Source organism: Natator depressus, chromosome 8 (assembly GCF_965152275.1).
Source record: "Natator depressus isolate rNatDep1 chromosome 8, rNatDep2.hap1, whole genome shotgun sequence".
In the NCBI taxonomy this organism is placed as follows: Eukaryota; Metazoa; Chordata; order Testudines; family Cheloniidae; genus Natator; species Natator depressus.
Genome location: NC_134241.1, coordinates 52196252 through 52215267, shown reverse-complemented (window position 1 = coordinate 52215267; position 19016 = coordinate 52196252). Strand labels below are relative to the sequence as shown.

General features: G+C 46.7%; 1 protein-coding gene across 1 annotated transcript in view; it reads left to right on the top strand.

Moving 5' to 3' along the window:
• The first annotated feature begins 14188 nt into the window (after nucleotides 1-14188).
• Nucleotides 14189-19016, top strand: part of ACBD6 (acyl-CoA binding domain containing 6) — a 135776-nt gene continuing 130948 nt past the window's right edge. The window contains exon 1 of the mRNA XM_074962188.1: nucleotides 14189-14415. Coding sequence (XP_074818289.1) covers nucleotides 14224-14415 — 192 coding nt within the window. The 5' untranslated portion in view covers nucleotides 14189-14223. The remainder of the gene's footprint in view (nucleotides 14416-19016) is intronic.

The window sequence follows — 19016 nt, the reverse complement described above, 5'->3', positions numbered from 1 at the left end:
TGATCTCAGTTGGAGCCTGTCAAGGTTCCTTCCCCACTCTGAACTCTAGGGTACAGATGTGGGGACCTGCATGAAAGACCCCCTAAGCTTATTCTTACCAGTTTATGTTAAAAACTTCCCCAAGGTACAAACTTTGCCTTGTCCTTGAACCGTATGCTGCCACCACCAAGTGTCTTACACAAAGACCAGGGAAAGAGCGCACTTGGAGACATCTTCCCCCCAAATATCCCCCCAAGCCCTTCACCTGCTTTCCTGTGGAAGGCTTGATAAGAATCCTCACCAATTTATACAGGTGAACACAGACCCAAACCCTTGGATCTTAAGAACAATGAAAAATCAATCAGGTTCTTAAAAGAAGAATTTTAATTAAAGAAAAGGTAAAAGAATCACCTCTGTAAAATCAGGATGGTAAATACCTTACAGGGTAATCAGTTTCAAAACATAAAGAATCCCTCTAGGCAAAACCTTAAGTTACAAAAAGACACAAAAACAGGAATATACATTCCATCCAACACAGCTTATTTTACCAGCCATTAAACAAAAGGAAATCTAATGCATTTCTAGAGAGATTACTTACTAACTTTACAGGAGTTGTAAGGCTGCATTCCTGATCTGTTCCCGGCAAAAACATTACACAGACAAACCAACCCTTTGTTCCCCCCCTCCAGATTTGAAAGTATCTTGTCCTCTCATTGGTCATTTTGGGTCAGGTGCCAGCTAGGTTACCTTAGCTTCTTAACCCTTTACAGGTGAAAGGGTTTTGCCTCTGGCCAGGAGGGATTTTATAGCACTGTATACAGAAAGGTGGTTACCCTTCCTTTTATATTTATAACAGAGCCTCTAGGTCAGTGTTTCTCAAATGCAGCCTCCAAGGGCTTTTCTTGCAGCCACAGGGGCAATGGGGTGGGTGGGAAGACGCAGGGGGGGAGGGGGCTGGAGCCCAAAGCCCTGTGGCCAGAGCCTGCCGCCCCTCTGCCCACCACCCCAGGACTGAAGCCTAAAGCTTGAACCCCATCACCCCTGGGAAGGTGGGGAACTCACCTGGTCCTCCAGCATTGTGCCGCACTGCTGGCAGCCCCAGCAACCAACACCAAGGCGGTGCATCCAGGAGCAACAGGAAGGGGCCTCTACTCCCCTCCCCCCTGCCCTCCCTCCAATAACAGCCCAGGAGGCTGTGGCCACAAGAAAAGCCCCTAGTGGCTGCATTTGAGAAACGCTGAGCTAGTCCACCCTGTTTAATGGATCACTCAGCACTAACTCTTGGTCTTTTCTTATTCCATATACATTCTAACAACGTCCTCTGTATTCCTGCTAGGGTTTGATCTGGGACAGGGGTGGGCAAACTTTTTGGGCCAAGGGCTACATCTGGGTGGGGAAATTGTATGCACGGCTGGGGCAGAGGGGTTGGGGTGCGGGAGGGAGTGCGAGGTGTGGGAGGGGATGGGGTGTGCAGGAATGGGTTTAGGGCAAGGGATTGGGGCAGAGGAGGGGTGCGGGGTGTATGAGGGGGCTCAGGGAAGGGGGTTGGGGTGCAGGAGGGGTGCAGAGTGCAGGAGGGGGCTCAGGGCAGGGGCTTGGGGTACAGGAGGGGCGTGGGTGCAGCAGTGGGCTCAGGGCAGGGGATTGTGGTGCAGGAGGGGTGCAGGGTGTGATGGGGGCTCAGGGCTGGGAGTTGGGGTGCAGGGTGCAGCAGGGGGCTCAGGGCAGGGAGTTGGGGTGCAGGAGGGGTGCGAGGTGCAGACAGGGGGCTTAGGGCAGTGAGTTGGGGGGCGGGGTGCAGGAGGGGTTTGGGGTGCAGGCTCCAGCCCGGCGCCGCTTACCTAAAGCGGCTCCGGGGTGGCAGCAGCGTGCACCGGGGCCAGGGCAGACTCCACGCGCTGCCCTTGCCACGCCTCCAGGTACCTCCCCCGAAGCTCCCATTGGCCACAGTTCCCCGTTCCCAGCCAATGGGAGCTGTGGGGGGCAGTGCCTGGAGGCAAGGGCAATGCACAGAGCCCTCTGCCCCCTCCCGCCTCGGAGCCCCAGGGACGTGGTGCCTGCACAGGGCCTGTGGCACCACGGGTGGGCAATGCAGCAGGCCAGATCCAAAGCCCTGAGGGGCCGGATCCGGCCTGCGGGTCATAGTTTGCCCACCCCTGATCTGGGATGATCACAAAAGGATTTTGAAACAGGAAAGATTTCCTTGGCAAAACATTCATCATGACTGAGGGTATTCTTCCCACGCAAGAAATTACATCCTTCTCCCAGCGCTCCAGATCTTTTTTCATTTACGGAGGCAGTGGTTTGATATTTAAATCATAGAGCTCTTCTAGGTTGTTTGAGATCTGAATTTCCAGGTGTGTGACAGAATTTGTTGCCCATCTGCACCCAAATGTTATCTGGAGGAGTGACTCCTCAGAGTCTGACAAATTTATAGCTGACCTTTCGGATTTGACATAATTGACTTTAAATCAAGATGCTTTCCAAAAATCATGCATTTTTTTTAGAAACTAATTTTTAGGAAATGTTTGGTTTAGATAACAATAATGTTACATCATCTGCATATAAAGCTAGGTTCTGATGTGTACCTGCTAGCTTTATTCCTGTGATCGATTTTTCCTTGTCCTCTGTGCAAAAGACTTCATGGCCGGTGCAAAAAGGAAAGGAGACAATGGACTTTCCTGCCTGCCTAGTCCTTCTGGGTACTTCAGACAGGGGAGATTCATTGATTCCAAGGCCAGAAGGGACCACTCTGATCATGTAGTCTGACTTCCTAAATAAACGGGCCATAGTACTACCCCAAGGTAATTCCTAGCCATCTCTTTTAGAAAAACATCCAATCTTGATTTAGAAATTGCTAGTGATGGAGAATCCACCACGACCCTGGGTAAATTGTTCCAGTGTTTAATTACTCACAGTTTAAAATTTACGCCTTATTTCCAGTCTGAATTTGTCTAGCTTTAGCTTCCAGCCATTGGATCCTGTTATAGCTTTCGCTACTAGATTGAAGAGCCCATTTAACCCCATTAACTCGTGCAGCTGCTTTTGGACTGGTGCAAAGAGCAGTTATCCATTTAAGGAACAGGGGGCCAGTGTTCATGTGGGACAGGGCTTGAAACAAAACGTTCCACTCTATTCTATCAATGGCTTTCTCTGCAGCTAGTAATAACAAAATTAATGGATTTTTTTTAAATATGACATTATGGGCAATTCCAAGTACTCTCCGAATATTGTCTGACACTCATTTATCCTTAATGAATCCAGTTTGATCTGGGTTTGTAGAAAATGAGAGCACAGACTGCAACCAGCCAGTTAGTATTTTTGCTAAAATCTTTGCCATGGTTCAGCAGCGACACAGGTCTATAAGAGCTGCATTAAGTTACGGTCTTTTCCAACTTCTGGGAGAACAACAATAGTAGCTTCTTTCACAGGTTGTAGAAGTTCCTCCCACAACAGAATAGCATTGCTTGTACCTCCCCAAGGGACCCACTAGTCCCTTGTTAAATACTTTGTAACATTCCGCTGGAAAGCTAGGAGGTCCTGGAGTTTTACCACTTTTCATACTTGCTACTGCCTCTAAAATTTCTTCTTCTGTATTTTTCTGTCTGAAGTTTTTAAGTTGTTCTTTGGCAAGCCTGTCCCTTCACTTATTTTTGAATAACTTCAGAGCTTGTAGTATCTGAGGTACAGAGGTTCTTATAATAAGCAGCAAAAGTGGCACATATTTCATGAGGGTGTGCAACTATCTTTTGGTGGAATAATACTTTGGAAGCTGCAATTTCTATTGACAAATGAAATGCTGGATTCATTTTATCCCTTCAGGTTAGCATATTACAAACTGCCAACACGATCGTTTTAGGAAGGAGGTTCTGCGATTACAGCTAAACCAGCAGGAGAATCAGTGCTCTCTGCAACAAAAATGTCTTGTCTGGCATATGCCCCTTTGGTCAAATTTAACTCCTGAAAAGCAAATAGCCAAAAAAGTTGTTGTGACTCTGTGATGGGGTATCCACCCCACACAAGCCAGAGCAGGTTAAATTAGGTCAATTAACCTTACATGCTGCACCTGGAGGAGAGCCAGGGATCAATAAAGCCTAATGGAAGATGAAGTTCAGATGGGAAAGAGCAGGTTGGGCTTGTATAAAGGGATGAAGCTGAGGGTGGGGGCTAGAGGGGAAGTAGTTTGTAGTTACTTTCTGGGAGAAGGGAGGTTTCTTTGGGGGCTACAGATCCTGGCAAGAAGTTAGAGGGAACATAGTTATAGTTACTCCCTGGGAGGAGGGGATTTTGGGCCAGTAAACAGGGGGGGCAAGAAGACAGAAAAGGGAAGTAGGAAGGAGTCCAGGGAAATAACAACATGGTCTGGGGGCAAGCAAACTGTAGTTGCTGCTAGATATAGGCTGCTGGGCTGGAAGCCAGAGTAGTGGGTAGGCCCGGGTTCCCCTACCACCATCTCCTGGGAAAGTGGCACAGGACCAGGCCTTGGAGCGGAAGACTATCTGGAACAGCATGTGGACAGCTGATCCAGAGGGACTTTGAAATCCCTGAGGAGGAGGACTGTCTGGTAACCTGGCCAGAGCACTGAGTCATGAAGAGGGAGTAGCGTGAGTCCTGGAGAGTGAGGAGGGAATATGATGTGAGCAGCCATTGGAAGGGGGTGTCTGAGCTGAAAGGAGCTAATCCCCAGAAACAGACACAAGGAGGTGCCCCAATGATAACTGAACTCCGTTGCAGGCTGCTACTGAATATGACTGGACCCCAGTGCTGGCTGAGCTGGCTGAAAGCAAAAGGCAAGGAGACAAAGCTGGCAGTGAGATGGGATGGAGAGTGGATCAGCACTGGAGAAGGAAAGTGAAAGCTCATCCAAGGAGCACAGAGCCAGACAGCAGAGGGGAGTCAGAAGCGGTAACAGAAGAAAAATATTGTCATTTGCTACCCTTTGTTATGTATTCATAAGGGCTCCCCAGTTGTCACCTCTGATCACTATGAAGTACTCTGATGAGCTGCCTGGGGGATGCAAGGAGCTGTCCTCTGTATCATCAACCAGAGAACGAAGGCACTTTATGCTTGCAGAAAGAGACTGCCTGGGAGCCCTCATAAATACATTATAAAGCAACAGCCATCTCATGGGGGCCCTATAATATATTCATCAACTCTGTTCTCACTCTGCACTCTGCCTCCCCCAGCCCCAGAGGCCTGTGTAGAGTGCTGTCTCCTGCTCTCAGCTGGCACACAGGCCAGGCCCAGATGCCTCAGGCCCAAGCAGAGGCCTCCCTAGCCCCAAGCCTAAAGGTTTTTTTAACTCTCTTAAATTTAATTAAAAATTGCCTCCCTCAGTCTGTTTGGAACAGCCCATTGGTCCAGAGGTTGCTGCCAACCGTCTAGCAATCTGGAAGTATGTTGGGGGAAAGTCCTTTAGCTCCTCAGTGATGGCCCCTGGGGAGCAGCCCAGCAGTTCCTTAGGGGCTGTCTGTTGGGAGTCAGCCAGCGGGACCCTTTGGAGAGATCCACTGGGTGCACGCTGGGTGCTGTGCAATCTGTGGAAGAGGCTGGTTGTTCCCTGGGAGCTTCACTTCTCATAGACAGTTAGAGATACATGTCTGCATGTCTCACACAAATGTAATGTTATCATCCACATGACCAGTGGGCTGGAGCCACTTTCCTGCCCAGTAGCTCTTCTCAGGGGATTGTAAGAGAACCAGCAGAACACTGTTCCAAGGGGGTACGCAGGTCACTGGAGAGGAATTTGTTCCATGTTTCCTTCTTGTGGAATGGATGGGTTGGAGATCAATTCCTCTCCATCACACTGTGCTTTCTGTTATGGAACTGCTGTGACACTGGCGTACAGATGGGTTGCTCACATATGTGCTGCCATGGGAATATGTCACACATACAGCCAATGTCTCCACTATAGAGATGATGGACTGCAGTGCACTCAGTGACTTGACCTCAGTGAACAGGCACAGGAAGTTGAGGCCAGTGTGCTGGTGCAGGTGAGTATGTTGAGCTGCTGTACCTGACAGTCTCAGGAGCAGTTGCTCTGACAACAATGAAGCACCTAGCTTGCAAGCTGTCACCTGGTCCCCGACTCTTTGGGGTTCTAGAAGCTTTTTGGATCAATTAAACTCAAAACCCAAGCTCCTCCCTGAACTCTGCTTTGTGTGTTCCTTTGCTTCGCTGAAGTGAATTCAACTGTGGTCAAACTTGACACCAAAACAGGAGGGTCAGCAAGCAAACAAGGCAGCCTGGAAAGAATACAGCACTGGGAGCTACAGGCAACAAGAGGAGGAGAAATAATCATATGAAGTGCTGTGCCCAGGGAGAAGAAACAAGCCATGCAGATTAGAGGTTTTCGTTTGAAATGTTTTTTCAGTGAAAAATGGCTTTTCAGTCCTTTGTAAACTACAACCCCCCCAAAATGTTCTACTGAAAAAGTTTTGAGGGTTTTTTGTTTTTTTAATGAAAACCAAAACATTTTTCAAGAAAAATGTCTGTTTTTACTGCAACTTTTTTGTTCAGAAACAAAAGAGATTTTTCCAGTCAGCTCTGTTGCAAATATACAATGCGGGATGGTGACAGGGCTTACTCTATTCACCGTTCAGCAGTGCCTCCTTGTGGCTTTCCTGGGGAATTATCTCTGCCACCTAGTCTGCCATCCCTTCTTGTGGTTACTCAGCGTGTCATTCCACTTACTCACTCCCTCCATGGCCCCTCTCATGCACTGGGAACTGCAGCACTTTCTTCTTCATGGCTTAGCAGCTCTGGGCTTTTACTTTCCCAGCCCTCACAGCTTCTTCCCTGGACTGTTGCCTTCTCTGTCCTTACAGCTTCCTGTTCTTCCCCCTTGCATCCGGGAGCATGACTGAAGGCATCCCCCATGCAGCCTACCAACTTCCTCCCTGCCCAGCTCCTCCCCCAGCTGAACTTCATCAGCAATTGGGCCCTAGCATTCCCTGGGTTTCCACCCCGTGCAGCCTAAGACTAACTGGTCTAATTTACACCTTCAGGCCTTGTGTGGGGTGGACACCGCATGACAAGGGTATAACCAAGTTGCAACATTGCATTAAATGACTTGATTTGCTCCTTAACAAGTGCCTTTAAAATTGTTTTTACATGTGACTATTGCTTGTTGCAGGGAAGTATGAAATGGGGACTGAGAGAGGAGATACCTCTTTGTACAGCACTCAGCAGAACGGGGCTGGCGTGCCTTTGGGTGCTACCATAATGTAAATATTTATTAACTGTAATAAGATCTCTATCTTAAAGCAGGCAAATGTCGGAGGAGCCCTGCTTTAGAAAAGGCACTGGCCAGTTTGGGAATTTGGATATCAACTTTGCATTGAAAATTAATCTTCCATTTCTCAAAGATGATTCTGGCCTCTTCATAAAAGTGCTCAGTTAAATTATTATTGATCAGCTGCTAAGGAGTGAAAAGTTATAAAACAGAGTCAAGGGCATAACTCCAGGTGACCCTATCACTTCCAGATGTGTGCAATGCTCTGTGTATGTTCAGGAGAGCACGGGAGCCAGGCTAAGTGTTGTCCTTTTGATGTGATGGACAACTGTTTGTCTCTACAGCCAGGTCTCAGACCTGCGTGCGTGTGTGCATAACGGAGGGAGAAAACCTAATAAGAAAGGGGGAAATATTCAAATAAAATGTGATTTTTTCTTTGACAGAGCCATAAGTATCAAACTCGGGCAAGAAAAGCTCTATGCCAGGCGTGGCCAGCCTGAGAAGGAGCAAGAATTTACCAATGTACATTGACAAAGAGCCCCAGTAATATGTCAGCAGCCCCCGCATCAGCTTCTGCCCCCAGCTCCCAGTGCCTCCCACCCACTGGCAGCCCTGCCAATCAGCGCCTCCCCCTCCCTTCCTGCATCTCCCTATCAGTTGTTTTGGGGCATGCAGGAGATGCTGGGGGTGGGGGAGGGGAAGGGGGAGAAGCAAGGACATGGCAGGCTCAAAGGATGGGGTGGAGTGGGGGCAGGGCCTGTGGCAGAACCAGGGGTTAAGCAGTGAACACTCCCGGCACACTGGAAAATTGGCGCCTGTAGCTCCAGCCCCAGAGTCAGTGCCTAGACAAGTAGCCGCATATTAACTTCTGAAGAGCCGCATGTGGCTCCGGAGCCACAGGTTGGCCACTCCTGCTCTATGCCCATTCGTTACTGGACAAAGCATTAAAAGTGAAAAGTGGACACTACTGGATGTTTATCCAGACTTCAATCCCACCCTGCCAGAAACACGTATGTGCCACACCTGGCAGATCCTGCTCAGTAGAGGCCTAGGATTAGGATAGGAATGGGGGTCTTCAGGTCTGGACAGAGCTGGTTGTGGGAAGTTTACGAAGTGCCTGCCCCACAATGCCTAGCTCAAGCAAGAACAATTAGCTCTCCATTTTTTGAGAGGCCCAAATTTAAGTAAAATGTGAGTTCATATTGTGTCTATTTGCCATGATTTCACTAAAATAAATGATGGGGAGTAAGAGTTAGAGGGCCTAAAGTCAATGGTAAAGCTCCCAGTGGGCGAAAAGTCCTCTAGAGACTGGGGAATGCTGCTGAATTAATATGTCTGGTCCTCTGTGTGACCCAGTAGAATCTGCTCTTTAATTCGAAGTTTTGGAGTCATGGAACACAAAGGATATTTCCTGAATTTAAAAAGGAACCTTGCTAAGATATCAATAATTGTTTGACTTGCAGTCAATAGGAGTTGAGTGTGCGAGGAACACAGGGCCAGGCCCTCTCTATTCATTCCTTCAGCACAGGTATCTTTATTCCGTTCATACCAGGGAGTCAGATAGGCCCAACATACAGTACTAAAAAAGGAAGGGTAGTCTTGTGGTTAAAGCCCTAGGACTCAGGAGACCTAAATTCAGTTCTTAAGGCTATAACAGACTTCTTGTGTGACCTAAGGTAACTCAATCTCTCTGGGCCTCACTTCTCCATCTGTACAATGGAGATAATACTTTCTTTCTCCCATCCTTTGCCTGTCTTGTCTACACAGATTGTAAACTTTTTATCAGGACTCCAGATATGGAGGTGCAGGTTGAAGTCAAGGCCTGGGTAGGAGGGGACTCAAGAACGTGGTCCAAGTTCAGTCTAGGGGATTAAGGCCAGGAGCAGCAGTCTGTACCAGTATCATGTCGTAGGATTAGGTCAGAGTTTAAGATGATGATGAGCCACACCAGGTGGGAGCCAAGTGAGTCAGCCAAAGCAGCGCTAGTATACCGGAGGCAAGGTCAGGTGTCAGGAGTGGGGCAGGGGACCAGGAACCAGGAGCAAGGCTTGGGTTAGGAATAAGGCAAGTTATCAGGAGTACATAGCAGGGTCTGTTTACAGCAGCAAGCCAGTGATCTGTCTAGTTGTACAGACTGCTTCCAGGTGTTTTCCTTAGGCCTTAAATAGCATGCCTGTACTAACTTGGAATGCAGTTGCTATTTAACATCCTCCTCAGTTACTGATGGAACAGAAAGTATTTCATTATCACCATATGATATAAATATATCATTTTGCTTCTTTCTGAATACAGAACAGAAATATTTATTGAATACTTCTGCCTTTTCTGTACTATAATTAATAATTTTACCATCCTTGTCTAGTATCATACCTAAATCATTGCTGAGATTCCCCTTTTTTCGTGTTTTTGATATATTTAAATAATTCCTTCTTGTTGTCCTTAATCCTAAAGGCCACAATTTTTTTTCATTGATATATTTAGCTTCCCTTATCAACTGTCTGCATTTCCGAGCTGCCAATTTATATTCATTTCTATCAGCTGATCTAGCTTTCCATTTGTTATATACTGTGTTTTTATTTTTTATTACTGCTCTTACCCACCATCTTAAGCAGGATGGTTGATTAACCAAATAAGCCTTCTTTCGTGACTGCGATGTTATTTTGTTAAGAATGTTTTTTTTTCAAATGATCAATTTCCCAATTACCATCAACATTTTTATATTTAAATTTTTGCTCATGATTTCATTCAGCTTTGAGAAATTGGCCTTTTTAAAACACTAACAATGTGTATTACAGGTCAGAAATATACTCTGTTTGCACATAGCAGATGGATTTAGATCGTGATCACTTGCACTTAAGCAACAATTAACTGATAGCTCCGTGATCAATTCATCTTTATCCACCAGATTGAAGTCTAATACAGAGTTACCTTTGGTTGGTTACAATACTTTTTGTGTTAGAAAGTTTCCATCTATAACTTTTAGACGCTCCAAGGATGTTTCACCAGAGACAGGATGAGACTTCTAGCATACATCTCCAAGACTGAAATCTACACTGACCCATAAGCATATCAGTTTCTCTCTCTGAATTGTCTATAATTCCAAGGCAGGTAATGGTATATTTGATATCACGTGTAATGTAGTGGTTCACCATCTCCATCCTGGGTGTTTTTATTATAAGAGAGAATAACAAAAAAAAAAGAAAAAAAAAGGCAAATTAAGCTAACAGAAAGAAGTTAGCAGATTCATTCCCCCTCTGAGGCCACCTAAGAGAAAACCCTGTTTTGTACACGATCCTTTTCTACCAGTCAGTTCTCAGTCCTCCCCAGTGGTACTACTGCCACACTGTCCGGCTTGAAGTAGTAATAACAAACACCAAACACACAGTCTTCATGATCAGTACCCCCACTATAAAAATTGTTCCAGGCCCATGCTGTTCCCCACTTGTCTGACTTTGTTCTAATAACAATCCCTAGTTCTACTCCCTCCAGAGTCCCAATGCGCTTAGTATTTGATCGGTAACATCCATTCATTTCCCCTTCAACATGCCACAGAGCTGAAAAACCTCTCCCTTACCTTGTATCCTGTCCATGTGTCTGTCCATTTGCCACTGTGACTCTCTTTTGACGACTTCACAAGGATCAGTGCCCTGATCTACAAAGAACAATTTTTAAACGTGGTATCACCTAATTTTTAAAAATGTGGGAAGAGCCAGGCAGTCCCCAGCCCTTCCTGCTCTCCTCTCCCCCCATGCTTCAACTGGCCCCAGCTCCAGAACCATCACCAACTTGGCATCACAAAGGGGCTGAGGGTTTCCCAGACAACCAGGTAACAGGACAGTGGGACAACCTATCGAGGGGACTAACTGCACTGGCCTGATCTGAGCCTAACAGCCTCTCTGAGAGGATTTACCCCAATCCTGCTGGTTTTCTCCTCCTAGTTGGGTTTCTGGGTGCTAAGGATCACCCAAAGCTGGAAGTTTGTCAGGGGACAGTTTGAGGAAAGTCTTGGGAAAGGTATGAGTGGTTTCAACCCATATGAGAGCTGCCGGATCCCTTGATATTCCAGTTATGCCTCATTTAAAACACAAAACCATTCCAGTGTCACCCAGTCCTGCCCACAGCATCCCCTACTATTCTAACTCCACTCCACTCCCCCCAAAAAGTGTTATGTTACCTTAATTATAGGTTTTGCTATCCGCTCTATATACACCATAGTGTAGTAAAGGATAAAGAGAAACAATAGCTGTACTACATGTCTGATGGTGAGGGCAAATGACACTGCAGAGACCTGTAATCAATTATAGTTATCATGCTTCTCAGATGCTCTTTGCATGTTGATCTGTCTCTGGTAGGACTACTTCTAACATTTCAAACCTCTTAGTTCTGCTTCAGACGGCTGCCTTTTAAAAATCAACCTGACAAAAATATTTCCTTTTCCTCCACAGGTGGAATTTTCTTGGGCACGGAATGGCAATATTCAGTCTTCCTCTCGTGAGATGTTTAAGGTCTAATATCTCACACCCTGTTTAGATTAGAACTGAAGCTGTAGAGCACTGGAAAAGGGAGGTCCACGGTGTTCAAGTGGAACATGCGCATGTCCTTCTAGCCCAGGTGTTCTCAAACTGGGGGTCGTGATTAAAGTAACATAACACTCAGGAGGTCACGAGGTTATTACATTGGGGGTCGCGAGCTGTCAGCTTCCACCCCAGACTCCAGCATTTACAATAGTGTTAAATATTTTTTAAAAGTGTTTTTAATTTATAAGGGGGGGTTGCACTCAGAGGCTAGCTGTGTGAAAGGGGTCACCAGTACAAAAGTTTGAGAACCCCTGTTCTAATCCCAGTAGGTCCCAACATATCAGTACAAAGTCATGATAGCTATATATGTGTTAGTTATTAGAACTGGTTGAAATTTTTCATGTAGGAAGTTTTCCCGCCAAAAAGTAAGTTTTCCTCAAAAATGAAAATTTTCATGGGAAAATATCAATTCTGACAAAAAAATGAGTTTTCTTGTGGGAAATTTCAAAATAAAAATTTTCCTTTCAAATTTCCATTTTGAAACCAAATGGCCATTTTCATTTTGACTTAAAATGTTGTGTTTCACTTTTTCAGTTTAAAAAAATAAAATCCGATTTTGAGTCAAAATGTCGAGTTGAAATGAAAATTGTTAATTTGAATCAGTTCAAATCTTCCCCTGAGGCCACCAGCATTTTTTGACCAAACATTTTCTAACAAAGATTTTTTTGTTTAAAATTTCTCATGGGAAAAATTTTGGCTTTCTAACCAGCTCTACAATATGGATCATTTTTTAATATGTTGGTTGTAATTTTTCTCTCCCTCTGAGCTCTGCACAGTTGGGGCCAAGATAAATAAGGCAGGTGGCTTTCCAGGTGGAAGGATACAAAATATAGCCCCAATGACAATTTTTAGAACATCCTGAAAATATTTCTAACATTCTTTAAAAAAAAACATATGTGGCGTCTACAGAAACTTTAATGGTGTGGAACAAAAGAAAGGTTAATGTGCATTCATTTGGATGGACCGGTGTATCTCACTGTCTTTGCTCCAAATGTTCAAACGTAAGTGTAGTCGTGTTAAGCAACTAAATTCATATTTAGGCCCCTGAAGAGAAGTGGCCTGATCTTCAGAGGCACATGTGGCTCCCCTTGACTTCAGGCCATTTATTTTTCCATTTTGAGGCCTAAATATGGATCTATGTTTGAAAGTATGGGCTGAAGTGCCTTGCACAAGGTTTCACAGCAAAGTCTGTAGCAGCAGCAGATTAGAACATGGTATCCATTGAGTCCTAATCCCCTGCTCTAACCATTAGTTACTTTGCCTCAAATAAGCATAGTAAAAAGATGCAGATGAAATCAGGACCCAGCTCAGATGCCATTTCAATAGTTCTGAACCATGAGCCATTTGTGTCTCCTCATCTGTTGAGTAACTGACAGAAGATCTCCTGGAGTTTCTTATCTGGTGCCAAATTGGCTTGAAGGATAATGGTATTATCAGTCTCAACAACAATGGGGCCTGGAAGGGCTGTATCCTGGAGCATGACCAGAGACATGAACATCCTCCTCACTGAGAAGAGCAAACTTGCCATCCTGTGGGAGAAGCAGGAGGGCTTCCCCAAGCAGTGTGCCCCTATCTGGATGTTGGCCATGGAAAAGAGCCCTGGCCTCTCCTGAAGAGGGATGTCTGGATTTGAAGAGCCTGAAATATGACTAAAACTCAGGACTGGCAATGAGAGGGAAAGAAAAAAAATGTTTACTCAAATTCCACTAACAGGGAACCACATGCATCACATAGCATTTCTAGATTGCAGTATCACATGACATAGGTGACTACAATGTTTTGGCAGATTCTTCCCTTTTCGGGTATTTGTGATGGAAAAATTAGCATGGAATGTTCTAGAAAAACCTATGTGAATAGTCATGTACTGGAGGTGTCACCTCAAGAGCCAAGAGGATATTGAAGTCTCAAGAGTACCAGCTGTGCTAATGGGTGGTTGTGGTTATGTAGGTACATGTGCACTAGGAAGCCACCCCTTTCTTTCCCAGTTGTATTTCTGATCCATGCTCTGACCGTGACCTGCTGTGACCACTGGCCTCTACGCACCCTGACCGTGGGAAACCTACTGCATCCCTGTCGTGACCTCAGCCCTTACGCGCCCTGCCTGGTCCCAAGCAGGCTGCTGCCCTGGGCTCTCTGCTCTGACCAGCGGGCACTGAACCGTATCCCAGAGGGCGAGCAGCAGCCCCTTCCCTGGGGCCCTCAGCGCCTCTCCAGCCGCCGCCGCCCCGCACGCAGGAGCAGGGACTCCGCGCGCGACGGAACCTCTCTCTCGGTGCCCGCGTTTCCGCCCGCGCCGCTAGCAGCGCTGCACCGCGTCCCCGGAGAGGCTCCGCGCGGCACCCCAGCTGCGCCCAGCGGCAGCTACCGGCAGGGGCGGGGAGGGAGCTGCCGACAGACGCGATGCAGTGAGCGGGCGGGCGGGCCGGGTTGGCCATGGCTTCCCCGTTCCCGGCCTCGGCCGGCAACAGCGGCGGCGAGCCGAGCTCCGGGGAGGAGTCGGGCGGGCCGGAGGAGGAGGCCCGGGCGCTGGCGGAGCAGTTCGAGCGGGCGGCCGAGCGACTGCCGGGGCTGATGCAGGCGGCCAGCAGGGAGCAGCTCCTCTACCTGTACGCCAGGTACAAGCAGGTAAGGGCCGGGGCGGTGACTCCCCGCTTCTAGCGCCTCTATCCAGCGCCGGGCACGCTGAGGCAGGGCTTGCTAAGCGCTCCCGCGCAGGTGCAGCGCCAGCGGTCTTGGCCATTGCATCGCGAGTGTCCCAAGATTGTGGGTCCTGCCTAAAGCCCAGCAGCCCCGTGGCTCTGAGGGAATCTCACCCTTCCCTAGAAAGGTCTCAGGCCTCGTGCTGGCAGAGAGAAGCTGGGAAAAGGGGTCCGAAAGCACCCTAAAGGCCCTGGAGTTGGAAAGTAAAGGACAAGGATTCTTGTGCATTTATTTATTTTAAAATCTCCTTGTTATAAATAAACTTGGTGGGTTTTTTTTGTTGTTTTGTTTGTGGGGGAGGCCTGACTCATGACTGTTCAGTGCTTGGGGTTGACACTGCTGCCTGTGCATGGCTCTGGGTGGTATTTCAAGCTTTGTCCAGCTTGGTGGGGACCATGTGTTAGCTGTCACTTTGGGCTGGATGTAGTGTGAGGTGGAGATCAGCCACCGTCAACTGATGGCAGAACACAAGTTAGCTTTTGTTACTTTAGGACCCTTATGTATGTGAACAACCCCTCTGAAGTTAGTAAAAAGAAAAGGAGTACTTGTGGCACCTGAGAGACTAACACATTTATTTGAGCATAAGCCTATGCATCTGATGAAGTGAGCTGTAGCTCACGAAAGCTTATGCTCAAATAAATTTGTTAGTCTCTAAGGTGCCACAAGTACTCCTTTTCTTTTTGCGGATACAGACTAACACGGCTGCCACTCTGAAATCTGAAGTTAGTGGAGCTCCATGTGAGAGCCAAGGGTCCACCCATGTGGATCCTACTGCAGGACTGGGGCCTATGAACGAAAGAGCAGTGGCAGTGCTAACTTTTCCACAGCAACAATGTTTCTCAAGTGGTTTTGGGAATTTCCCTCCTATCCTTACAGGTATTTCAGTGTTCACCCAGCCCATGTATTGAAACCGACAACATGGAAGGAGAGTGTCAACTGAGACAGTAGTTTTATAACAGATGTCTCTCTATTATGATCTAAATTAAGACCCTTCTCATTGCAGACCACCTAGCAGATAGTACACTTTCCATCACCTGCATCAGATTTAAGGCATTGATTTAGGCCCTGATCCTACATGCACTTAGGCACAGGCTTAGCTTTAAGCACATAAGTAGTCCATTGAAGAGCTAGCTGGTCACTTGTTGCTTGGTGTTTTCTGTGTTTTGTGTTGCTTCTACAGGTGTCCAACCTTTGGACTGTAAAAGGAGCTGGAAATGAGAAAGGACTGCTAATCTAGCTGCCTCCATTTGGGATTACTGCTATGTTAGAGAATGAAAGGAGCTGCTCTCTGGAGCCTCCAGTGTGACTGAAACTGCCAGTCACCAGCAGGAGATGAGTGTCCAGCAGTGAAGGGATCAGATAGTGTGCTCAAAAAGGAGATCGGGTAGCCAGTCCAAGAGAGCAGGAGACAAGTACTGGGAATCTTGTGGAGGGGTCAAGGGGTTGATGATCAGATGGCAGAGAATCATGAAGGGAGCATGAGAAGATAGAACAGAACTGATTGGAATGCAAGATGAAATGAAGAATATGAGTAGACAATGGGTTTTTTTTTTTGGTTTTTTGGTTTTTTTTAGGTCAAATGGTTACTACATTAGAAATAGCTAAAAATACCTACTATTACATTTCCATGTAAATCGCTGCTGTTGATGTTATCCAACTGTGGATGAGATCTGGGATGTGGTTCATGAGATAGGAGACAATGCACTAGAATCTCTCTAGTGGGATATAGTCCTGCCTGTATAAACGTTTAACAAACCCTGCTCCAGGAGGTCCAGGTCCAGGAGGTTTCTGTTGCTCACAATGTGGGCTTCTCATACCATCTCAAGTGTTTCATAGCTCCATTGGGTGGAAAAGAGAATACAGTACAGTATGTCAGCTTTATGGTTGCATTGACATCTGATATTGGGCTCCAGGGGATTTCTCATTTCCAGTTGTGAGATGAGAAATGAGGAGCTGAATGTTGTTTAGCTTGAAATTACTATGAGGAAATTCTTCAGAAATTGTTTTCACAAACCCTTGATTTGTTCCAAGCAAAAAGGAGCTGCTAACTACATTGAGTCACCACATGTTTCAATAGCTGAGGTTTTAGACTGCTGGCAGAGAGGTGTGTGCAATGCATTTGACTGCTCCTATAGAGTAACAACATAATCTGGTGTGTCTTGTTGACCATATGCATTAACCATATCGTTTTGGGATGTCGTGTACACAGCAAATTACAGAACAAATATATTTTTTTAAAAAAATCTCGTAAGGGTCTTACCTCTGGAGTCCAGGATGTTTGTAGGCAAGGCTTCCACTCTGTTCTTATCTCATCCTCCTGTGTTTAGTACTAATGCACATACTCAACCTTATAGAAGACTCTGTGTTTTGCATTGTCTAGACACAATGAGGCTGGTTAAGGAAAGAGCCTACATTTTGCAGATGTGGGCATCACTCCAGTTAAAGTCAGAGGGAGTCTTGCAAGCACAAGCTGCTGCAGGATCAGGCCCTGTTAACTCTGATGTTTTTGATCTGGCATTTTATGATTTAAGATGAAACTATAGTACTTAACACAACTTCTTTCTAGTCACAGAAGTCATATCAATTTGAATAATAGGCTGCTAATGTGTTATCCAGTGGACAGTAGTATTACTTGTGTGCAAAAGGTGCTGACTCTAGATCTGTCTGCTGTTCCTGATTTGACATCCTTGTCTGTCCTCAAGTTAATATTTCTTGTCACCAAAGGCTTTGATTTAAGAGGCAACAACACCATAAAAGAGATGACAATAACAGCTGAGTTCTCTGTTAAAATACCATTCAACCTCCCTGGTCACTCAATTACAGACCTAAAAGTCGCAATTCTTCAAGAAAAAAACTTCAAAAACAGACTCCAACGAGAAACTACAGAACTGGAATTAATTTGCCAACTGGACACCATTAAATTAGGCTTGAATAAAGACTGGGAGTGGATGGGTCATTACACAAAGTAAAAACTATTTCCTCATGCTAATTTTTTCCTCTACTGTTACTCACACCTTCTTGTCAACTGTTTGAAATGGGCCATCCTGATTATCACTACAAAAGTGTTTTTTCTCCTGCTGATAGTAGCCCACCTTAATTGATTAGTCTTGTTAGAGTTGGTATGGCAACACCCATTTTTTCATGTTCTCTGTGTATATATATCTTCCTACTGTATTTTCCATTGCATGCATCCGATGAAGTGGGTTTTAGCCCACGAAGGTTATGCCCAAATAAATTTATTAGTCTCTAAGGTGCCATAAGTACTCCTCGTTCTTTTTGCTGATACTGACTAACACGGCTACCACTCTGAAACCTGTTAAAATACTGCACATTATTTATCTAAAACTATTTAGATACATAAACCTTCTCCTGGAGTTTTACTGCCTTTTATTGGAGTCAGTTTCAGATATTTATTAATTTTGTTTGTGTGTCAGAAGCTTGAGAATAAGGGAGCTGTTCAGTTGTTGGCTCTAGTTAGACAATGGTGCTAGGGCTGAACTTCAGTAAGAGAGGAAGAATTGTCCAGTGGGTAAGGGTGCTAGCCTAGGACTCTGGAGACTGGTGTCAGATCTCTGCTCTGCCACAGATTTCCGGTGTGACCTTGGGCAAGTCATTTAGTCTCTCTGTGCCTCAGTTCCCCAGCAGTAAAATTGGTGTTGTGAGGATAAATGCATTAAAGATTGTGAGGTGCTCAGTCACTACAGTAATGGGGGCCATATAAGTATCCAAAGTAGAAATAGAATAACTAGTTGACAAGAGTCCAGTGCCTCATGAGTAAGGCTACGTTTTGGTCGCAGGTATTATTAGTAAAAGTCACGGACAGGTCACGGGCAGTAAACAAAAATTCATGGCCGTGACCTATCCATGACTTTTACTAATAATACCACTGAATAAAACTTGGGTGGTGGACTGCCCGGGGGCCCCAAGGGTGCGGGAGGAGGGTGTCCAGGCTTCTTGGGGTGGAGGGAAGACCCCCACTGGTGCTGGGGGGACGCGGGTGGCAGCATGCGGCCCAGGACCCCCACTGGTTCTGGGGTGGGGTTGGCGGGGCCAGCAGCAGGCTCCCTACCTGGCTCCGTGTCCACCCCGCAACAGCAGCAGAGTTTGGGTGTGGGATGTGGGGGGGTTGGGGCACAGGACGGGGTGAGGCAGGCTCTGCGTGGCGCTTACCTGGGAGGCTCCCTGGAAGTGGCAACATCCCCCCTCTCTCAGCTCCTAGGTGGAGGCTTGGCCAGGCAGCAATGCACGCTGCTTCCGCCTGCAAGCACCATCCCCGCAGCTCCCATTGGCCATGGTTCCCAGTCAATGGGAGCTGTGAAGCCAGCGCTTTGGGCGGAGGCAGTGTGCAGAGCTGCCTGGCCATGTCTCTGCCAAGCAGCTGAGTGAGGGGGATGTCGTGGCTTCTGAGGAGCCCCCGCGGTAAGCGCCGCCCAGAGCCTGCCTCACCCTGTTCGGTGCCCCAACCTCTTGCCCCCTCACACCCAAATTCTGCTGCTGGGGGAGGCGGTGGCCCGAGACTGCCCCAG